Source organism: Pelophylax lessonae (assembly GCF_965119305.1).
Source record: "Pelophylax lessonae genome assembly, chromosome: 1".
Taxonomy (NCBI): Eukaryota; Metazoa; Chordata; class Amphibia; order Anura; family Ranidae; genus Pelophylax; species Pelophylax lessonae.
The window spans coordinates 490,225,400-490,247,829 of record NC_138768.1 but is presented as its reverse complement, the minus strand read 5'-3'; the positions used below and the strand labels follow the sequence as shown (position 1 = coordinate 490,247,829).

General features: G+C 43.9%; 1 protein-coding gene across 1 annotated transcript in view; it reads right to left on the bottom strand.

The window, feature by feature from the left end:
* Window positions 1-22,430, bottom strand: part of LOC309559900 (lysine-specific demethylase 4B-like) — a 630,996-nt gene that overhangs the window by 59,778 nt on the left and 548,788 nt on the right. The window contains exons 19-20 of the mRNA XM_082263341.1: window positions 22,124-22,243; window positions 612-704 (exon numbers count right to left, since the gene is read on the bottom strand). Of these exons, the coding sequence (XP_082119467.1) occupies window positions 612-704; window positions 22,124-22,243 (213 nt within the window). The remainder of the gene's footprint in view (window positions 1-611; window positions 705-22,123; window positions 22,244-22,430) is intronic.

Here is a 22,430-nt window from a genome sequence, read left to right as displayed (position 1 = left end):
AGAGCCCTGATGTGTTCTCTGAGGTCCCAATCTGTTTCAGCTGCCTAAAGCTCTAAAGGGAGAGAAAGCTGGCCAGCTGAATGTGGAGGTGGATGGGCTGGAGTATCTCACCTGGGGTGTCACCAGCAGTCCCGGGGAGCAGGAAATGTGAGCCGGGGAAGTATGCTGAGCCGCCTCATGGCCAGGCGCCATCTTAGCTGCAGGCCTGGAGCCCCAGGACTGTGGTGAGAAGAAGGATTGGAGCCCTCCTGTCTGTTGCCGGCCGCCGCCTGGTGGTTTTGCGGCACTTAGAAGGCATCGCTGGATGTGTGGGGAGAGCTGGCACTATGCGAATGTGCCCAGGAATGTCGGAGCTCTCGGCCGAAGCGTCCTCACTCCATGGAGGTCAGGCCATGCCCCTTGCCGCTTTAGCAGTTAAACTGAATACTGATTTCAATGGTTGTCTGCCACTACTCTTTAATAAATTACACAGTCGGACTGCGATATATGTTGCTAGCAAATACATGTGTAAAGATACGTTACGTTTATGAAAGCACAAAGTCAACTGAGTCAGGATATAAGAAACAGGGACACTAAACAGTTTTTGAACTGACTACCATAAAAGAACTTACCAATCGACATCTAACTCTTTTTGGCAGTGGCTCTTCCAATGTAAATATTTCATTGCGTTTTACCATCAGCTGAGATGCATCATCAAACTCCACCTATATAAAGTAGATTGACAGAGAAGACAGAACTAATAAAGCAACTTGGATGAGTGGCATATTACAAAACAGGTCCAGCTGAACATGATTACCTGAAGAAAATAATTATCAAAACAGTATAGGTAATGGGTGCCTTATAAATTACCTTAATGAATGGTCATGGAAATTGCACAGTACAGTGCCTAAAACAAACATCAGTGAAGTATATTCTGCTTTCTACACAAATATTTTCATGACTTAAAATAAGCCATATGTATAGCTAAAACTTTTTAAATGAAGGACAGAACAGAGAATTTTTAAGTAAGGACAGAATTAGAACCCCTATCACATTTATACAGATTTACCATTTATACTAGAGAACATTTGTGACGGTATTCACCGTCATTGGAAGTAAAAAAAACAGATACTTAATGGTTTGAATTGCTTCATATGGGACAGTAATATTTGTCAGCAATATCTTCATATAGAAATATGAAGATTTAATCCTACTAATCCAGACTTAGACTGTTATAGACCATTGCCATGAAGTCTGACTCCTAGATAATGTGTATTCCGTGTGCTTGTCTGTGAGAGAGACACACAGACTGTCATTGGCAGACTTCTCTATTGTTTGTGTATTAAAATGGAATGTGGATTGTGTCTGTCCCATTGTTAAATGTTAATGACCACACATTGTTCTGTCCAGATAGCTAGATAATTATTTTAGGTTAATTCTGTTCCTGTATACACTTTCATCTGCATATGATACTGTAATCAGCCAGAGGGGAGGGATTATGTACACTGTATGGGAATGACTGAGTGTAAAACCCTGTTTCTATTGGATTGTGAATGTCATGTCCTGTCCCCAAAAAGGTCCACCTGGGCGGTAACCTTGGGGGGGGGGAAACTGTATAAAAGAGCAGCTGTACCATTAAAGTTTGAGTTCTACTTCACCCTCAATCGAGAGACATGTCTCTCATTGGGGTGAAGCTGCTACAAGGGATTGCTATGCTCTTTATACTCCCTTGGATAATCACTAAGCTCTTTTAAGAGCTTGTTCCTGCTTCACTCTCTGAGGAAAGAGAGGGTCACCCACGGAAACCTGGAACCTTGTCGTAGGTCCAGGGTGGGTAGGAGATGGCGAGACCCCAACCAAACTGGTTCGTGGGGTCTGATGTGGTTATGGTGTCTGGTGGAGTGCTTGGAGCCCTCGGGAAGCAGTAGGAGCATCCGTCAACAGAGGTACCCAGTCGGGGTGCCGGTAGATCTGTTACATTAGTGGCAAGCGGTAGGATGGCGTCCTAGTGCAAGTAGGAGCAGCTCTCAGGAGACACCCAGAATGTTATCGAGCGAGCTAACATTCGTGCAGCATCCCCATAAGAGGAGAGGTACAGATATCAGCCGCCATGGAAGAGGAATTTGTAAGGAGGTTGCGAGATTCAGATACAGCACAGGGGTCCAGTGTCATACCAGGTTCTGCTAGGATGGCATGATTCTATGCGCTTGGATCTCTGGAAGGAAACGCTAGCCCATGAGCAGCGCCACCAGGGAAAAATCCTCCCCTCCATCCAGAAAAGGTACTGTTCGCAGTATGGATTTTGGGAGCTGTTTTTGGGAGATACACCGCACAAGGAGCAGACAGCTGGGTTAAGCAGGCTGGTCTGGGCAGAGAGCTATAGAGCCCTCCAGTGGCATGTATCCCAAACATGCCCTTGGATAGCGGATGACAGCCCAACGGAAGTCTTTGGCTACGGCGGCAGGGGACTGTTGTACGAGAAGCTGTCAGGGGACCCTAACTTTGGGAGTGATTTGGAGTGGCGGTTAGAGAAAATTATGGATTACAGAGAAAGGATTCTGAACATCTCGGAAGTGCTCTGGGCACTGGAGGATGTGAAGTTTCTGGCCGTTCAGGAATGGGAGCTGGAGATTGCCTACAGATGGCTGCTGGACTCTTCTCAGCGCCGGGGCTGTGCTCCCCTTGCCTGGGAATATCCAGAAGAACCAGCTGACAGTTCAGAAATCGATGGCACAATATGGCACAGTAATAGTGTGCTTTGCTCACCTGCACCCACGGTCTTGGATGCGGATGTCTTATGGCGGTTGCAGCAAGTGCTGACTCACCTTGACAAACCTGTTTCTGCGCAGGACGAGTTTGGATGGAGGAATGCGTCTGTCCAGCCACTGGATAAAGGTATGGGAGAAGAGGAAACCATCTTCATTCCCCAACCACGGATTACAGATGTAATTGACTTTTCATCGGAGGATGTTATGGATGATAAATCACCTCCCAAAGTGTTGGCACTGGGCCCAAGTGTCACCAGCCCATGCCCTGGACTTTCAGCAATTCCAGAGACTGGGGATTTAATTGATTTTTCTGCTGAGGAGGAACGTCCCAGTGAGCCTACAGCAGAAGAGCGGGCATCCAGGCCTATTGCAGCTGACCTCTGCCTGCAACAATTGGTGACCCAGGAAGATGTGTGGAAGGCCACTGCCTTTACAGTTTACTTTCCTGCAGAACAGCTGGCATCAGGGCCTAACATCCCTGAGCGCTGCCCAACACCAACTTCAGCCTCCTTGAGAGAAGAGGCCCAGGGTGAGAAGGTGGTGATCACCCCCCAACCGCAGCTGCACAGATCGGAGAAGAAGGTGGTTATCCTTCCTCCCCAGCGAGAGATCCACAGTATGGGAGCAGAGGAAGCCAGTCTCCCTCCCCAACAGTTAGCCAGAGCGGATTATGTGGAGTCCCCAGCAGAAGTGCTGGCAACAGGGCAGAGTGCTACCAACCTCTGCCCAGCACCTACAAAAGTTACAGAGTTCCAGGAAGCTGGGGAAATCGGCCCCTTGCCCCAGCAACAAGCTGATAAAGTAAACCTTCTACACCCAGCTGAAGCGCTGGTAGCCGGACAGAGGGTCAATGATCTCTGCCCCACACCTGTGGCAGTTTCGGAGGCCCAGGGTGAGAAAGGAGAGGAGGTTGCTGCCCTCCCCAACAGTCAGTCAGAGCGGAGGAAACGGTCTTCCCTCTCCAGCCAGGATCTGTGCATCTGGGAGACCGTACCGGAGAAAGGTTGTCCCAACCGCCAGATGGGGGTAAGGAAGATGAAGCAGCTGACTCCCCTTCCCAGCAGCAGATGGTGCCCCAGAATTATGACACCAATCCAGCAGAAGAGCTGGCAACAGAGCAGAGTTGGCCTCTGCTCTCAACATACAAAAAATGGAGTTACTGTGGTAGTGGATGGGACTGCAGTCTTCACGTTTATATCCCAGGGTTGCTGGACAGTCGGCCCAGATCCCTAACAACCTGACAAAGTAAGCCCCTCCACCCTGTGTTCTCTCCAGCGGCTGAAAGGACTCCCGGGAGAAGGGCCGGTCCATCCTCCCCAGCGGCAGGTATATTTTACGAGAGAGGCAGAGGTTGGCTGGGTGAGCAACACTGTTTTCTGGACAGTTTGTTTGGGGTACTGGGTGGGTGCAGACATTGGGAGGGCCAGTGGTATACAGCCTACCTTAGAGAGGTTAGAAAACCTCTCTCTCAGCCAACTAGGCCCCTCTTATGTCTAAGTCACCCTGTGTCTCTTAGGGACACAGGGTGCCCAATAACCCCAGTATGGCCTGCCCAAACCAAGCTATGAAAGCTCCATTCGCCTAGCCAAGACAAACTTGCAAACTATGTGGAACTTTGTCAAGGAAGCTGCCATGATGGATTGACTCTTTGGGACTTGTTACCCGACTAACTCATGCACAGACCAGTTTGAGGTGTGGTACCTGGTTAGTCTACATTTGGGGGGAAGATATGTGACTGTATTCACTTGTTTCAGATGGGACAGTAATATTTGTCAGCAATATCTTCATATAGAAATGTGAAGATTTAATCATACTTTACACTGTTAGACTTAGACTGTTATAGACCATTGCCGTCAAGTCTGACTCCTAGATAATGTGTATTCCGCGTGCTTGTCTGTGAGAGAGACACACAGACTGTCATTGGCAGACTTCCCTATTGTTTGTTTATTGAAATGGAATGTGGATTATGTCTGTCCCATTGTTAAATGTTAATGACCTCACATTGTTCTGTCCAGGTGGCTAGATAATTAGTTTAGGTTAATTCTGTTCCTGTATACACATTAATCTGCATATGATACTGTAATCAGCCAGAGGGGAGGTATTGTGTACACTGTCTGGGAATGACTGAGTGTAATACCCTGTGTTTCTATTGGATTGTGAATGTCATGTCCTGTCCCCAACAAGGTCCACCTGGGCGGTAACCTTCTGGGGGGGGGGGGGACTGTATAAAAGAGCAGCTGTACCATTAAAGTTTGAGTTCTACTTCACCCTCAATTGAGAGTCCTGTCCCTCATTGTGGGGAGCTGCTACAAGGGATTGCTATGCTCTTCATACTCCCTTGGATAATCACTATGCTCTTGTAAGAGCTTGTGCCTGCTTCACTCTCTGGGGAAAGAGAGGGTCACCCACGGCAACCTGGAGCCTTGTCGTAGGTCCAGGGTGGGTAGGAGACGAAGAGATCCCAACCAAGCTGCAGTGGTTTTATGGTGTCTGGTGGAGTGCTTGGAGCCCTCGGGAAGCACTAGGAGCATACGTCAATGGAGGTACCCGGTCGGGGTGCCGGTTGATCCATTACACCATAGTCATTGAAACAAAAGGTAACAGGGAACCAAATATTTAGGGCTGTCACCAGAACAAACGGTTACATAGTTACATAGTTTGTGAGGCTGAAAAAAGACACCAGTCCATCCAGTTAAACCTATGATGTGAGTGTGTGTTTGCAGTTAACCGTACATTGTATACCCCTGTATGTTGTGGTCTCCAAGGTGCCCATCCAATAGTCCTTTGAAACTATCGATGCTCCCTGCTGATACCACTGCTTGTGGAAGAGAATTCCAAACCCTTACTGCTCTGACAGTAAAGAACCCCTCACGTATTTTAAGGTTAAACCGTTTTTCCTCTAGTTTTAGTGAGTGGCCACGTGTCTTATTGTATTCCCTTTCTCTAAAACGTTTGTTCCTTATGCTAGGGTCGCCAGTACAGTATTTGTACATGGATATCATATCCCCCCCTCAATCGTCTCTTCTCCAGAAAGAATAAGTTCAGTGCTTGTAGTCTTTCCTCATAGCCGATGCCCTCCATTCCCCTAATTATTTTTGTTGCCCTTCTCTGGGCTCTCTCCAGTTCCAGCACATCCTTCCAGAGGACCGGTGCCCAGAACTGGACAGCATACTCCAGATGTGGCCGGACCAGAGTCTTGTAAAGTGGGAGCATAATCTCCTTATTTCTGGAGTGAATCCCCTTATTTATACATGCCAGTATTCTGTTGGCTTTGCTTGCAGCGGCTTGGCATTGCATGCCACTGCCAAGCCTGTTGTCCACCAGTACCCCCAGGTCCTTTTCCATCCTAGACTCACCCAGAGGTTTCCCCCCTCCCCAGTGAGTAGCTTGCTTTTGGTGTTTCTGACGCCCAAGTGTATTACTTTACATTTCTCAACATTAAACCTCATCTGCCATGTAGTTGCCCACCCCATTATTTTGTTCAGGTCAGCTTGTAAGGTTTCCACATCCTGTATAGAAGATATTGGCATGCTTAGTTTAGTATCATCAGCAAATACTGAGATTGTACTAGATATCCCCTCCTCTAGATCATTTATGAATAAATTAAACAGGATTGGTCCCAGGACAGAACCTTGGGGGACCCCACTTTCCACACCCGCCTAATCCGAGTACTCCCCATTAATCACCACCCTCTGGACTCTGCCCTGGAGCCAGTTCTCTATCCAGATACTCACCCTATGGTCCATACCTACATTCCTTAGCTTGTACAGTAAGCGTTTGTGGGGAACGGTGTCAAAGGCCTTTGCAAAGTCCAGATACACCACATCCACAGGCTTACCTTTATCTAGGTGGCAGCTCAAGCTCACTTCATCGTAGAAGGTTAATAGATTGGTTTGGCAAGAATGATTTTTCATGAATCCATGCTGATTACTACTAATAATACCGTTTTTATTAATAAAGTCTTGTATATAGTCTCTTAACATTCCCTCCAAAATCTTGCAGACTACTGATGTTAGGCTGACCGGCCTATAGTTACCCGGGATATATCTCGGCCCTTTTTTAAAATATTGGTACCACATTGGCTTTTTTCCAATCAGCTGGCACTATACCCGTCAGTAGACTATTCTTAAAGATCAAGAATAATGGTCTGGCAATCACCTGGCTAAGCTCTTTAAGAACCCTCGGGTGCAAGCCACCCGGTCCCGGTGATTTATTTATGTTAAGTTTCTCTAGTTTAGTTCTAAGTCTATCCTCTGTTAGCCATGGGGGTACTTCCTGAGTGGTATTATTTAGTTTAGCATTACAAGCTGGGTTAGTGTAGCCACCCGATTCCTTTGTGAAGACTGAAGAGAAGAAATGATTTAACACTTTCACCTTTTCCATGTCCTCTGTGGCCAAATTTCCTTCATCGTCTTTTATGGGGCCAATGTGTTCTGGCCTCGATTTTCTTACTGTTTATATACTTAAAGAATTTTTTGGGGTTCTTTTTACTCTATTCCGCTATGTCTCTCGTGTTCTATTTTAGCCGCCCTGATTTCGCCATTACATTTCTTATAACACTCTTTGTAATGCTTGAATGCTGCCAATGACCCCTCAGCCTTGTATTTTTTGAAGGCCTTTTCTTTAGTATTAGCCACCCAGGGTTTAGTTTTGCTCTTTTAAATGTATTTCCCTTTGGAATGCACTGGCCAATCCCTTTGTTTAGTATGCTCTTGAAGCACTCCCATTTTTCCTCCGTGTTCTTTGTTCTCAGGGTTCTATCCCATATGATATTTTCTAGCAGAGAGCGCAGTTTTGGGAAATTGGCTCTTTTGAAATTCAGTGTCCTTCTATTACCCTTGTGTTTCCTATTGCTATAATTAATACTGAAACTTATTGACCTATGGTCACTGTTTCCTAAGTTGCCCCGTATTTCTATATCCGTAATGCAGGTCTGAATTGTTGGTAATCAGTAGGTCAAGTACCGCATTGTTTCCTGTCGGTGCGTTCACCATCTGACCCATGAAATTGTCCTGCAAAACATTTAGGAACTGCAGAGCCTTGGCTGAATGCGCGGTTCCTTCTGCCCAGTCTATATCTGGATAATTAAAGTCCCCCATTATAATGACATTTCCCATCCTTGCTGCCAATCCTATCTGTAAAAGGAGGTCTGCTTCCCCCTCCTCCCTCTGGTTGGGGGGCCTATAACATACGCCCAATATTACCCTCCCTATAGTGCCTTCCCCTTTAAGTTCTACCCATAGGGATTCTGCCTCATCCATAGCTCCATTATTAATATCATCCCTCATATTTACCTGTTCACTGTTCTTAATATACAGACATACCCCTCCCCCCTTTTTACCTTCTCTATCTCTGCGATAAAGGGAGTACCCCTGAATGGTCGACATCCAGTCATAAGAGTTGTCAAACCAAGTCTCTGTTATCCCCACAAAATCCAAGTCCTCCTCAAACATCCGCAGCTCCAGCTCTCCCATCTTGTTAGCCAGGCTTCTGGCATTCGTATACAAACCGGTTGCATATATCCTCGATTTGATGTTGTTTTTAGGCTGCTCTTGTGATTTTTCCCCATACCCACCTTGCATTTAGGTACTCTAAACACAAGGTCCCCATTTGTGCCCTCTGAATCTTGCTCCCCGCTGGCTAATTCTACATCTGTACCCTCCCCCCCATCACCTAGTTTAAAAGCCCCTCTAACTTTATGGCCATCCTCTCACCCAGTACGGTTGCACCCTCTCCCGATTTAGGTGCAATCCGTCGCCTACCAAAGAGCCGGTGGCCGACTGAGAAGTCAGCCCAGTTCTCCAGGTACCCAAAACCCTCCTTACTACACCAGCTCCTCAGCCACTTGTTAACTTCCCTAATCTCCCGCTGCCTCTCTGGTGTGGCTCGAGGTACAGGTAGTATTTCTGAAAATACTACCTTGGAGGTCCTACTCCTCAACTTAGCGCCTAAGTCTCTGAAATCTTTTAGGACTCTCCATCTTCCTCTGCCTATGTCATTGGTACCCACGTGTACCATGACAGCTGGGTTTTCCCCAGCCCCACCCAGTAATCTGTCCACCCTATCCGCGATGTGCCGAACCTGAGCGCCTGGTAAACAACAGACTGTTCGGCGCCCACGGTCTTTGTGACAGATTGCACTGTCTGTCCTTCTAATGATTGAGTCCCCTACCACCAGTACCTGTCTTTCCTTTCCATTTCTCCCTGCCTCACTGGAGGAGTTCTTCCCCTGGCAGCCAGGGGCGTCGCTCTGCTCCAGCAATGCTGTTCCCGCTCGCCACTCTGCAGGGAGGATGCGCAGCCCGCACCGCTGACCACCAGTGATTCGTTTTTATTATATACTGCATTCTAACCCAATTTGTGGGCAATAAACTATTTAATTTGAAATTACTACACTATCTGGAGCTTCTTTCTCCATCTCACATAATTTCTTGGCCGTATACCCCGGAGCCTAAGGAGCCTCTACCAGCCCATAGGACCTTAAAGGGGATGCCATCCCAGCCCAGAGGGCAACTAAGCTCAAGTGGCCCTAATGCCTAACGGCATATAGGACCCACAAGATCCGGTACGTTATTCAATCTATCCATTTACACGGTGAAAGGAATCGATGTCATGAACAACCACGTCTTTTGAATTTGTTGGAAAATTTACAATCACTGAGGACTTTGTTGATAAGATTTTGAGCACTACAGTCACTTTTTTGGACTATATTCCTGATCATACCGTTGAACTTATTTATTATACTTATTTTATGTATTATGCAATAAGTCACCTATGCACTTTTGTGGCACTTATTTATTAGAATATTGATGATTTTACTATTGTTTTTTATTTAATTTGTTCACCAGCCACCTTAATCACATACCTATTTATTAATAGCCATTTTCATATTATTGACAATTTTGATATTCATCACATAGGTTTAATTAACAATACTGCTATCTAATAGGGAGAAAATTAGCAAGCGCTGTAGTTGGTCTTTTAGTAAGACCAATCACCTTTCATCAATGCTGGTCCCTGACTGGTTTCCCCAACATCACGCAACGGGCGTATTTATTGGGGTGCTCCAGCCCAGGACCAGCCTCCTTTTTTTCCTTCTACCCTTCCTGTCACCCATCTACTCTGCTCTGATGCCTGCACCTCTGTTACTCCGCCCTCCTCTGTGCAGACCCTGTCAGGTACGATCCCAGCTCTCCTTCGATATGGACATTCGTCTCAGTGCTGCCAGCTAATTCCCTAGATTCAGGACCTGAGCTTTCAGGGAAGCAACGTGCTTACATTTTGTGCATTTGTATTCGCCCTCGATCTCATGATCGAGGAACGTATACATACCACAAGATGTACACCGAATCGCATCTCCACACCCACCGGGCATTGTACCTACTAATGTAATCAAATGGGGATTCAGTAATTTAAGTCTGCCCTGTGTGGCTGTTTTCTAGCTTCCTAACTCTACTTTCTTACCCTCTGGTACTCCGCTACACTCACTGACACTCCCAGACACTCAGGTATTCGCAGGTACTCACAGACACTCGCAGGTACTCACAGGTACTCCCAGACACTCAGTTACTCCCAGACACTCAGGTAGTAATAGGTACTCCCAGACACTCCGGTAGTAATAGATGAGGGTTAGTCATCCAACAGGGACAGCTCATCTATTGACCACTATTTAATAGGGGAATTCCAGAATCCCTTTTGCTTTGTAGAATTTTTTTCTCATTTTCGAATAGGTCTCTGAAACAGTAAGTAGAAAATCTTCCTAAAGGGCAACAGACAGCCAAAAAAAACCCCACCATACTACTGTCTTGCACTGCTGTCAAAATTCTTGTTTCACCTTAAAGGATCGATGAAGCCAGCACAATGACAATGTCTGAATGAACTCACACTGATTTCCCCTTTGGAGTGTCAGTTCAATGATGGTTGCCTCAAGTTACAGAAAGTTGACTAGGAGCCATGACTCATCCTGGAACCAGCTCTCCAGGCCAGATATGGTGCCCAGCATGTGATCCCATCCTGGCAAACGTGTGGCCATCGTAACTATTTTCTAAGAGAAGAAAGATATTTTCCTACTGCAATCAAGGCCACCCAGTTACCTGGGGACCAAGACATACAGACAGTTGAGGTAGAACAGACTTCCTGACGTTTAGCAAACAACCAAACTTCTCCAGCATTCATGGCGTGATGTGAAAGTTCACTTCTAACTCCTGCAAAGACAGCTCTCGGTAGCAGGCTGTCAAAGTATCAATGAACAGAATTCCCCTTACTCTAAAGAAAGCCAATACCAAGGCCAACACATTGATGAACAGCATGGGTGCTGATATCAGGCAGAATGGGAAAGCGACAAACTGACGACTCCTTACAATGGAAAATCTTAGGAAGGCACTGAAGCCTGGGAAAAGTAGAAATGTGTAGATAAGCATCCTTAATGTCGATGGATGCCATTTAATTGGCCAGGTAAAGAACGGTAATGGCAGAGAGAATGGATTATATCAAGAATATTTGAAAGTGTACAAAAATGTTGAGAGCCTTGAGGTTCAAACTTAGGCGACTGCCTAACTTCTCATTGTTGGCAGATTCACATAGGATATTCTATGTGTGTGTGTGTGTATAAATGTATATACAGTATCTCACAAAAGTAAGTACACACCTCACATTTTTGTAATTTTTTTTTATATCTTTTAATGTGACAACACTAACGAAATGACACTTAGCTACAATGTAAAGTAGTGAGTGTACAGCTTGTATAACAGTGTAAATCTATTGTCCCCTCAAAATAACTGAATACACAGCCATTAATGTCTAAACTGCTGGCAACAAAAGTGAGTACACCCCTAAATGAAATTGTCCAAATTGGCCCCAATTCGCCATTTTCCCTCCCTGGTGTCATGTGACTCGTTAGTGTTACAAGGTCTCAGGTGTGAATGGCGAGCAGGTGTGTTAAATTTTGTGTTCTCCCTCTCACTCTCTCATACTGGTCACTGGAAGTTCAACAGGGCACCGAATGGCAAAGAACTCTCTGAGGATCTGAAAAAAATTGTTGCTCTACATAACGATAGCCTAGGCTATAAGAAGATTGCCAAGACCCTGAAACTGAGCTGCGACATGGTGGCCAAGACCATAAAGCGGTTTAACAGGACAGGTCCCACTCAGAACAGGCCTCGCCATGGAGTTGAGCAAGAAGCTGAGTGCACGTGCTCAGCATTATATCCAGAGGTTGTCTTTGGGAAATAGAAGTATGAGTGCATTGCTGCAGAGGTTGAAGGGGTGGGGGGTCAACCTGTCACTGTTTAAACCATACGCCGCACACTGCATTAAATTGGTCTGCGTGGCTGTCGTCCCAGAAGGAAGCCTCTTCTAAACATGATGCACAGGAAAGCCCGCAAACAGTTTGCTGAAGACAAGCAGATTAAGGACATGGATTACTTGAACCATGTTCTGTGGTCTGATGAGACCAAGATAAACGTATTTGGTTCAGATGGTATCAGGTGAAGAGTACAAAGAAAAGTGCATCTTGCCTACAATCATGCATGGTGGTGGGAGTGTCATGGTCTGGGGCTGCAAGAGTGCTGCTGGCACTGGGGAGCTACAGTTCATTGAGGGAACCATGAATGCCAACTTGTACTGTGACATACTGAAGCAGATCATGATCCCCTCCCTTCAGAGACTGGGCCACAGGGCAGTATTTCAAAATGATAACGATCCCAAACACACCTCCAAGACGACCACTGCCTTGCTAAAGAAGCTGAGGGTAAAGGTGATTGACTGGCCAAGCATTTCTCCAGACCTAAACCCTATTGAGCATCTGTGGGGCATCCTCAAACAGAAGGTGGAGGAGCGCAAGGTCTCCAACATCCACCAGCTCTGTAAAATCGTCATGGAGGAGTGGAAGAGGACATCAGTGGCAACCTGTAAAGCTCTGGTGAACTCCATGCCCAAGAGGGTTAAGGCAGTGCTGGAAAATAATGGTGGCCACACAAAATATGAACACTTTGGGTCCAATTTGGACATGTTCACTTAGGGGTGTACTCACTTTTGTTGCCAGCGATTTAGACATTAATGGCTGTGTGTTGAGTTATTTTGAGGGGACAGCAAATGTACACTGTTATACAAGCTGTACACTCACTACTTTAAATTGTAGCAAAGTGTCATTTCTTCAGTGTTGTCACATGAAAAGGTATAAAAAAAAAATATTTACAAAAATGTGAGGGGTGTACTCACTTTTGTGAGATACTGTATATATACACACACACACATATATACTGGAGATAAAAATTAGAGAACAATTTATGAACACTTGATTTTTTTTTCTTTATTTTGTTAGAAATAATGTAATCTTCATTGCTCAACATTTGATGGAATTTATGTTGTGGCAATACCATGCTCATAGAAGTGTTTTTCGAAATAACCATGGCACTTCTAAAAACAAAACAATCCCCTTATTTTGTAGAAAACACAATAATCAAAATTAGAGAACAGCAATGACTGTAGCACGGAGGAAGATTACTAAAACTAAAATTTCTGAAGGTTACAACAATTAGTAGGAAGTATACAGTGCCTTGAAAAAGTATTCACATCCCTTGAAATTTTACTCCATTTTGTCATGTTACAACCAAAAACATAAATGTATTTTATTGAGATTTTACGTGATAAAACAGCACAAAGTGGCACATAATTGTGAAGTGGAAGGAAAATGATAAATGGTTTTCAACATTTTTTGCAAATAAATATCTGAAAAGTGTGGCGAGTATTTGTTTTCAGTCCCCCCCAGAGTCAATACTTTGTAGAACCACCTTTCGCTGCAATTACAGCTGTAAGTCTTTTTGGGTATGCCTCTACCAGCTTTGCACATCTAGAGAGTGACATTTTTGCCCATTCTTCTTTGCAAAATAGCTCAAGTTCTATCAGATTGGATGAGCGTCAGTGAACAGAAACTTTCAAGTCTTGACACAGATTCTCAATTGGATTTAGGTCTGGACTTTGACTGGGCCATTCTAACACATGAATATGCTTTGATCTAAACCATTCTATTGTAGCTCTGGCTGAATGTTAAGGGTCATTGTCCTGCTGGAAGGTGAACCTCCACCCCAGTCTCAAGTCTTTTGCAGACTCTTAACAGGTTTTTTTCTATGATTGCCCTGTATTTGGCTCCATCCATCTTTCCATCAACTCTGACCAGCTTCCCTGTCCCTGCTGAAGAAAAACATCCCCACAACATGATGCTGCCACTACCACATTTCAAGGTGGGGATGGTGTGTTCAGGGTGATGTGCAGTGTTAGTTTTCCGCCACACAAAGCATTCTGACCAGAGTCCTTCTTCTACATGTTTGTTGTGTCCCCCACATGGCTTCTCGAAAACTGGCCTTTTTTTGGTTTCTTTAAACAATGGCTTTCTTTTTGCCACTCTTCCATAAAGGACAGATTTGTGGAGTGCACAACTAATAGTTGTCCTGTGGACAGATTCTCTAACCTGAGCTGTGGATCTCTGCAGCTCCTCCAGAGTTACCATGGGCCTCTTGGCTGCTTCTCTCATTAATGCTTTCCTTGCCCAGCCTTTCAGTTTGCAGTAGTAGCCTGCAGTAGGTTTGCAGTTGTGCTATACTCTTACTATTTTCGGTGGGTGGCTTGAACAGTGCTCTGTGAGCTGTTCAAAGCTTGGGATATTTTTTATAACCTAACCCTGCTTTAAAACCACAACTTTATCCCTGACTTGTCTGGTGTGTTCCTTGGTCTCCTTGGGCTTCAAAGAACAGCAGAATTTATACTTAGATTAAATTACACACAGGTGGACTCTATTTACTAGTTAGGTGACTTCTAAAGGCAATTGGTTCCACTAGATTTTATTTAGGAGCAGCAGAGTAAAGGGGGCTGAATACAAATGTATGCCATGCTTTTCAGATATTAATTTGTAAAAAAATATGTGAAAATCATTTATCATTTTTCTTCCACTTCAAAATTATGTGCCACTTTTTTTGGTCCATCACATAAAATCCCAATAAAATACATTTACGTTTTTGGTTGTAACATGACAATGTGGAATATTTCAAGAGGTATGAATACACTGTACAGGCCCTTGCTTTGAATGACTTCAGCTCATCTGTGGCCACAGGACATCACTAGTCTCTCACACTGCTCTGGTGTGATTTTGTTCCACTCTTCTGCCAGTCTTTTACACGGTCCAGTGACTGTAGTGGCTTTCTTGGCCATAACTTTGTCACCAAGGATTTTCCAGAGGTATGAATACACTGTACAGGCCCTTGCTTTGAATGACTTCAGCACATCTGTGGCCACAGGACATCACTAGTCTCTCACACTGCTCTGGGGTGATTTTGTTCCACTCTTCTGCCAGTCTTTTACATGGTTCAGTGACTGTAGTGGCTTTCTTGGCCATAACTTTGTCACCAAGGATTTTCCAGAGGTTTTCTATTGGGTTTAGATCAGGACTCTGAGCTGGCCATTTCATTATTTCAATGTTTTCAGCTTCAAGGAACTGCTTTACCCGTTGCTGTGTGACAGGGGGCATTGTCATGCATGAAAATTGCTGGCTGATTGGGAGAAGAACGCAAGGAAAAAAACGCATGTTGTCGAAGAAGGTTCTGATAAACATTTGCATTCACTCTGAAATGTACAGTAGCTGTATAAGAGGCCCAACTCCTGCTGAAAAAAGCATCCCCCAAACCGTGATGCTTCCCCCTCCACCTTTCACGGACTTCTTTACACACTTTGGGTTCAGTCTTTCCACAGTTTGAAGATGAACATAATGTTTCCCATCAAACCCAAATAAATTAAACTTTGGACCAGTTCTCCTCTGTCCACACAACATGCTTCTTGGCAAAGGTTAGTCTAGCCTTTTGATTCTTTCTGCTAATGAAAGGTATGGTCACTGCAGACTGGGCTTTCAGTTAAAATTCTCTTAAACAGCTAGACACTGTATGACGAGACAGATCCTTACTCGGTTCAGCGCTGAAGTGGCAAACAATTGCAGCTGCAGTGGTGAACCAATTGCCCATTGAGATTCTTTGCATAACCTGTCCTTTCTTGCATTTGACTCTCATGGATGACCAGCCTTCGTGGGGGAATTGAATGAGTTTATGACATTGCAAAGATGCAATATTCTAGAAATCACAGATTTGAAATGAAAAACTTCTCTTGCTATGGCCGAAAGGGTAACTTTAGAACGGCTTACCATCTTGCAAAGTCAGTGAAATTTGAATAGTTAGGCTGCTAGTTAAAAAGGGTTTGTCAGAACATTAAAAAGTTAGCACAAGGTGCCAGATTAACACCAATAACTAGGAGGTATCTGAAAGTGTTCTCTAAGCTGTCCACAGCAAAGAGGCATTATCTGTCACCCAGAAGAACAGAAGTAGATCAAAGGGGCTATTAAAACTGGCCAATCAGATTGCTTGACCTTGGTACCAAATTGGGAAGATGTGTATATTAGGGCGGGTTCTTTTTGGCTAAATTGTGACAGGGGAACTGGGTTCTCTGAAGGTGTCTGAGTGTTACATGAATAATATTTCCAAGTATCTTGTCATCTACCTTGTCTGTACCTCTGTTAGATGTTCTGAAGTCTAAATAAATGCATCTCTCTGGATGAACTGAATTTCTGCAGGATTAACTTGAATTATAATAATAATTATCATCCTACTACTATATCACTACACTCATGGACTTTGAATAACTTTAAAAACATTAATGAGCCCCTCTGGAAGATGTGCTGGGACAAGAACTTCCTGGCACAAGTGTTGTTTAATTGCCTGATGGAAATCTGTTTAGCGCAGGGGTGTAATGGGAATAACTGAGGTGAGGAAACAGAACTTTAGTTTAAAACTAATTGAGATATGGACATAGCCAGAAGTCACGATGGATGGCTGCAAGTTAGGGCCAATCCTCAGCTCCATGCATACCCCTGAATCCTAGCCGACCCCTTGGTGCAAAACTCTCTCATAGTGTCTAGAGATGAGGGAAAACAGAGGATAATGACTTCATAGACACTGTCACAGAATTGACAGGAGACCTCCAGAGGATATTGTCTATACTAACCAACCTTGAAGCCAGGCCCTGCTGCAACAACAGAAAATTCAAGGTGCTTAGTAAATCTGTTCCTAGGGTAGACTACCAGAATCTACATCAAATGATCGCTACTTTACTACTAACAACCTCTCCATATGCAAGGGTTATTGACAGAGATCACTATCTGTCCAAACCTCCATACCTGCCAGATAAAATTCCTGTATAGTTATTGCTCAAGTGCACTTTTTCATGTAAAAGAACATTTTATAAAAAGTGTGAAAAAAACTCTTTCTGCTCCATGATCCCTGTGGGAATCACACTGTACAGTGATCAGGCAACAATAATGGCTAGAAAACAACAATTACCAAGGTGTTACCGCAAAATACCGTATCGCTGGAGGTATCCAGTTATATTGCTAGTTACTAAAAATGTAGATGTGCACAGAGGTCATAACATTAACTCTGGATTTAAACTTTTGAAACAATGGAGTATTTACACTGAAACAGAAAGCTCACTCAGTGAACTTAAAGCAGTCCAATGATGGATTGAGATTCAGTTGGTTCAGCAGGGACTGGCCAAATTTCGATCCATTTACGGCCATTCCCAATTGCGCTCTGTTTAACAGGAATGTTGTGATTTATTAATAGCAGGGACAGAAAAGGACTCACGCCTTCTACGATTGGTTGGTGCAAGAGAACATGCCCTGCACCTCCCACACGTGAAGGACCCTTTTAAATCTGGGAAGAAAGAAATCCTTGGTGGGTCTACAACTTTCCTCACCACACGATCTCCAAAGTTCGGGGCTCTTCTATTAATAAAAGATGGTTTGCTTGGTAGAGCAGGGCCCAGGGTCCTGTCCATCAGGAGGATCGGCCAATGTTGTCTAAAGATACTTTCCACTTTCCTGTAATCATTTGAAAAGTCAGAGAGGAAACTCCATTGTTTGGGGTAATTTTCAATCTCCTAGTTATTACTCTAGGGCCCAGAGGTCTTAGTGCCTCCAAAATCCTGGTAATTTCCCTAGTTAGAGCAGATTCCCCATACCCCTTTGCCAGAAATCTCTCCTTCAGAATATCAACCTGGTCTATATAGTCAGCAGTGGATGTGCAATTGCGCCTAACACGTAGAAATTGGCCCCTAGGAATGTTCTTAAGCCAATTGGGGTGATGGCCACTTTGGATTGCAAGATAACTGTTGCGATCCGTTGTTTTAAAAAACACCTTAGTGGTTAGAGCATTCAACTCCCTCCTAATAGTTACATCCAAGAAGTGGATCTCACTTTGACTATAATGAAAGTCCAGCTTGATGTTATTCTGATTTGTATTCAGATGTTGCATGAAGGACATAAGTTGTTGTTCAGACCTCTCCCAGATGAAGATAATATCGTCTATAAAACGACGATAGTATTTCAATTCTGGCCTAACTGTGTTGAACACGAATTTGTCCTCCCACTCTGCCATAAATATATTTGCCAGACTGGGGGCAAATTTGGCGTCCATCGCTACACCAGTCTTTTGGCTGAAGAAATTACTTCCATACCAAAAATAATTGTGACTTAAACAAAAGTCAAGGGCTCTCCGTATAAACACCTTCTGTTCCCACGGTAGGTCATCCCTCCTGCTCATGGCCCAATTGAGGGCTAACAAAGCATCATCATGCTGGATGATGGTGTAGAGGGACGACACTTCAGCCGTAAACCAGAAAGGCAGACGAGTCGTCCCCCAACAACACATCACCCAGCGTTAATAGGAGGTCAGCTGTGTCCTTCAAGAATGCCCTAGTTCTTACCACACTTGTTTGTAAAAATGTGTCTAGATATTGGCCAAGTCTGGCATTAACCGATCCTATCCCATTCACTATGGGACGTGGGGGTGGGTTGTCCGGGTTTTTATGGATTTTAGGTAATGTATATAGAATAGGGATACGACAGGAACTAGGAAGTAAAAAATTCCTTTCTTTCTTTGTTAAAACCCCATCCTTAAATCCCAAACCGACCAGTATTTCCAAATCTTTGACAAAGCTAGCAGTAGGATCTCCTGGTAGCTTTGTGTAAGTGAGATCATCACTCAACATCGCATGTATTTGGCCGTGATAGAATGTTTCATTCATAATGACAACTCCACCCCCCTTATCGGCAGGGCATATAATAATTTATTTTCTGAACTGCAATGACTCAAGGCCTTCTTGTATATGCCTATACTTCCTTTCTACTTCATACCCAGGTTGCAGGGTCTGAAGGTCACATATAACTAGATTTTTGAACACATCTAAACACTGATTATTATTAGCTGGTGGATTAAACACAGATTTATTGCGCAATCCACTATTCACAACCCCCCCACACCCACTATTGCTAATGGATGTGATGGGGTTGTTCAAAAAGTGTTTCTTAATATTCAACTTACAAATGTATTTATGTGTGTCCACATATACATTACATTTGTTAATGGCCCTTTTCGGAGCACACTTGAGTCCCTGATCTAGGATATGTAGTTCAATCTTTGTCAAACTTACATCACTAATATTGAAAATGCCTTCATTCACCAGTCCCTCCTTCTTTTTCTTGGCCCGTACTCCCCTTCGGGATATGTGTTTTCCCTGTGGGTTTGTCGGTCCGATTGATGATTCCTGTTGTAGGGACGGTGTCGTCCTCTCCCCCTGCCTCTCCCTAAAAAAGGCTGTCCAGGATAATTCTGGGGAGTTCTAGGTTCCGGGACTTCATTCTCACCATTCGACTTATTTGCCAAAGCTTGATACTGGTTATGGGTGGGTATCCCTACTGGTTGTAGATTGCCTCGAGTGACACCTCTTCTATTTTTATTATTATTCTGGTTCTCCCTATTTATACCCTTAATCAGTGGTCCCGTCCATTCAGTGATGGCCCTCATTGTTGGACGCGGTATAGATACCTTTGGCCGAACCACCGGGGCAGAAACCTGAGGAGTTGGTTGCTGATCGTTAGTTTCCCCACTTGCAGTGGCCTCCATAGTAGCCTCTGTATTAGAGCTTGCAGTTTCAGGCATCACGGGCATGGTTGCTTGCCAGCAAAAAACTTGCCATTCCTGAAATCTTGCAGGTCTTTTTAAGGTGGGTTTCCTTGTCCACCTTATCCAATTTAGTTTTAGTGGTATTGTTAAACTCCCTGATCTCCGGACTATCCCCTTTAGCCTCAATTTTGGTCTGGAGTGCTTGGATCTTTTTATTAAGAATCTCCATTTTACGTTTATTCCTTTTCAACACTGAGGACTGTAGGTCCAAACCTACTTGATGGAAAAATTTAAACCTCTGATGTGGACAACTCATCGTTCAGCCCATCCTGTGGTGCCACATCCCACCGGAGGCCTCTGCTGACGATTCCTTCTGAAATGTAAGCTTCCAAAGTGGCAATGTCCCACCAGGCCCTCACTTGTTTTTCTAAAGTGAAGGACAAGGTTTTGAGGGTAACACTAATATCCTCATCCACTGGTGTGACATGATTTGGGGCAAAGATTTTTTTTAGGTCAAGTTGTCTTGTACTGAGAAACTTGATTGCCTCCATAGCAGCAGAGTGAAAAAGTCAAACAATAAACAATAACTCACAGCCCCACACCTATACTGTAAAATTATCTCTGCGCTTCAGGAAGCACCAGCAGACCGCTGGCAGAAGATCTATACAAATAATGCTACCACTTAAACAAATAACGAAAATATTTGATAGTGATGAATAAAAGAAGAATAGTAGCGCAAAAACAATATAAAATTGTCTCAATGAATAAAGTGTAGATATCCCCAAATGAAATTAGGTTGATGACTCAATCCCCAAATCACTCAGCAAACAGTCCCACAAACTTAATCACAATGTGGTATAATAAACATCAGTCCCATTATCCACCAGATCGCCGATGCTTCTTATGGTCTATGTGGTCCTTACATAAAAATATAGGTACACTTCTCTAGATCACAAATGTTCCGTGCAGTCTGGCAGGATCACCTCAATTCCACCACCAAGTGCAGGGGGAAAGTAAAGAATCCCCATGCTCATCTATTCTCATAAATGAGCACACCTCGCATGTGTATAGGCAAATCCACACGTTGTTACAGGATATGCAGACACCAACAGGGGATGTTCCGTTGTCCAAATCAATCAGAATCCTCCACTAGTCCTCCCATGTATGTGGAAAATAAAAAGATACCTCCACTAGTGCAATATGTCTGGTAATAGCTTTATTATAATAAAACATCAAACATTGCACTCACTTTTGGTAGAATATCGGTAAGCTTATCTCTCAAACGGCAAATGCGGTGAACATCCACTGCTACTCGGATATGGCTCCACGCCAGATCCCCGGAAGTCCTCCACAGTTGCAGTAGAGGCCTGGCAGAGCATCACCAGGGATGAAACCCAGCGTCTGATGTTCCAGACTTCAGGCTGCAATTGACTGCAAAGGATTTGCAACCAAGTATTAAAAAGTGAAAGTTTGATTATGATTGTTAATCTGTCCCATTACTTTTGGTCCCTTAAAAAGTGGGAGGCACTGTTGTCATTTCTACACCGTTCACCTGATTTGGATGTAAATACCCTCAAATTAGAGCTGAAAGTCTGCAGTTAAAGAACATCTTGTTTGTTTCATTTCAAATCCATTGTGGTGGTGTATAGAGCCAAAAAGATTAGAGTTGTGTCGATGTCCCAATATTTATGGACCTGACTGTACATGTTCTGTGATTGGTGGTCGTGAAGCCACTCCCTGTAATCCCCTTTTGTTCACTTGCTGTAAATAAACCAAGCCCTGCCATGAGACACACAAAAGATACAGGAAGCAGCACACACAGACACATGGACACAAGCTCTTACATTCATGCATACACAGACACAGACCTCAAAAGCTCTTACAGCCATTCATCCATGCAGACATAGAAGTTTCCACACACACACACAGAAACTCTCATACACACACAAACACTTGCTCTTACCCACATTCACGCATCCACATACCCATATACATACCGAGAGAGAGAGACCTGGCAGATGGCATCAAAATGACCCAGCGTGTCTGTTCCTTTTTTTGTCGCCGGGCGCTTGGTAAACCTTATACAAAAGAGCTGTACATTTGTCCTTTTCAGTACAAGCTATTAATGGTGTTTGGTGCATATTAATCTTGGGCGCACTGAGCAGGTTTCTATGCTCCAAGCCTTATTAATTTCTACGACAACGGCAGTGTAAAAGGACACCAGGGAAAATGGAGAAACTGGTGGTATGTTTAAACCCATAAAGAGTGTTTGTCATCTCCTATATATGCTGTTATCAGGGAGTAATAAGAAAATCTCAACATTTCAACATCATGAAATATAAAGATGTATTGTATTCTTATTCAAAAACATACTTCTTACCTGGTAAATGAAGTTGACATTTGATGAAATGAATTTGGCTTTATAAATATTTCCATCAATCCATCTAAGCTCTACCATCTCGCCCTCTGTTGGTGGCCCATCCTGAATGCAATCCCTGTTCTGAGACCAGAAGTAAAGAACATTGGATGTATATAAAACATAATTTAAGAAGTTTAGAATCAGAAACCATATTATTCAGTACATTTAAGAAAAAGACAGACTTTTGAGGTGTCCGTACACTAAATTAACCATGTATAAAATAAGTAAAACATTACTTTATTAATGTTCTCTTAAAATCACATAGAAT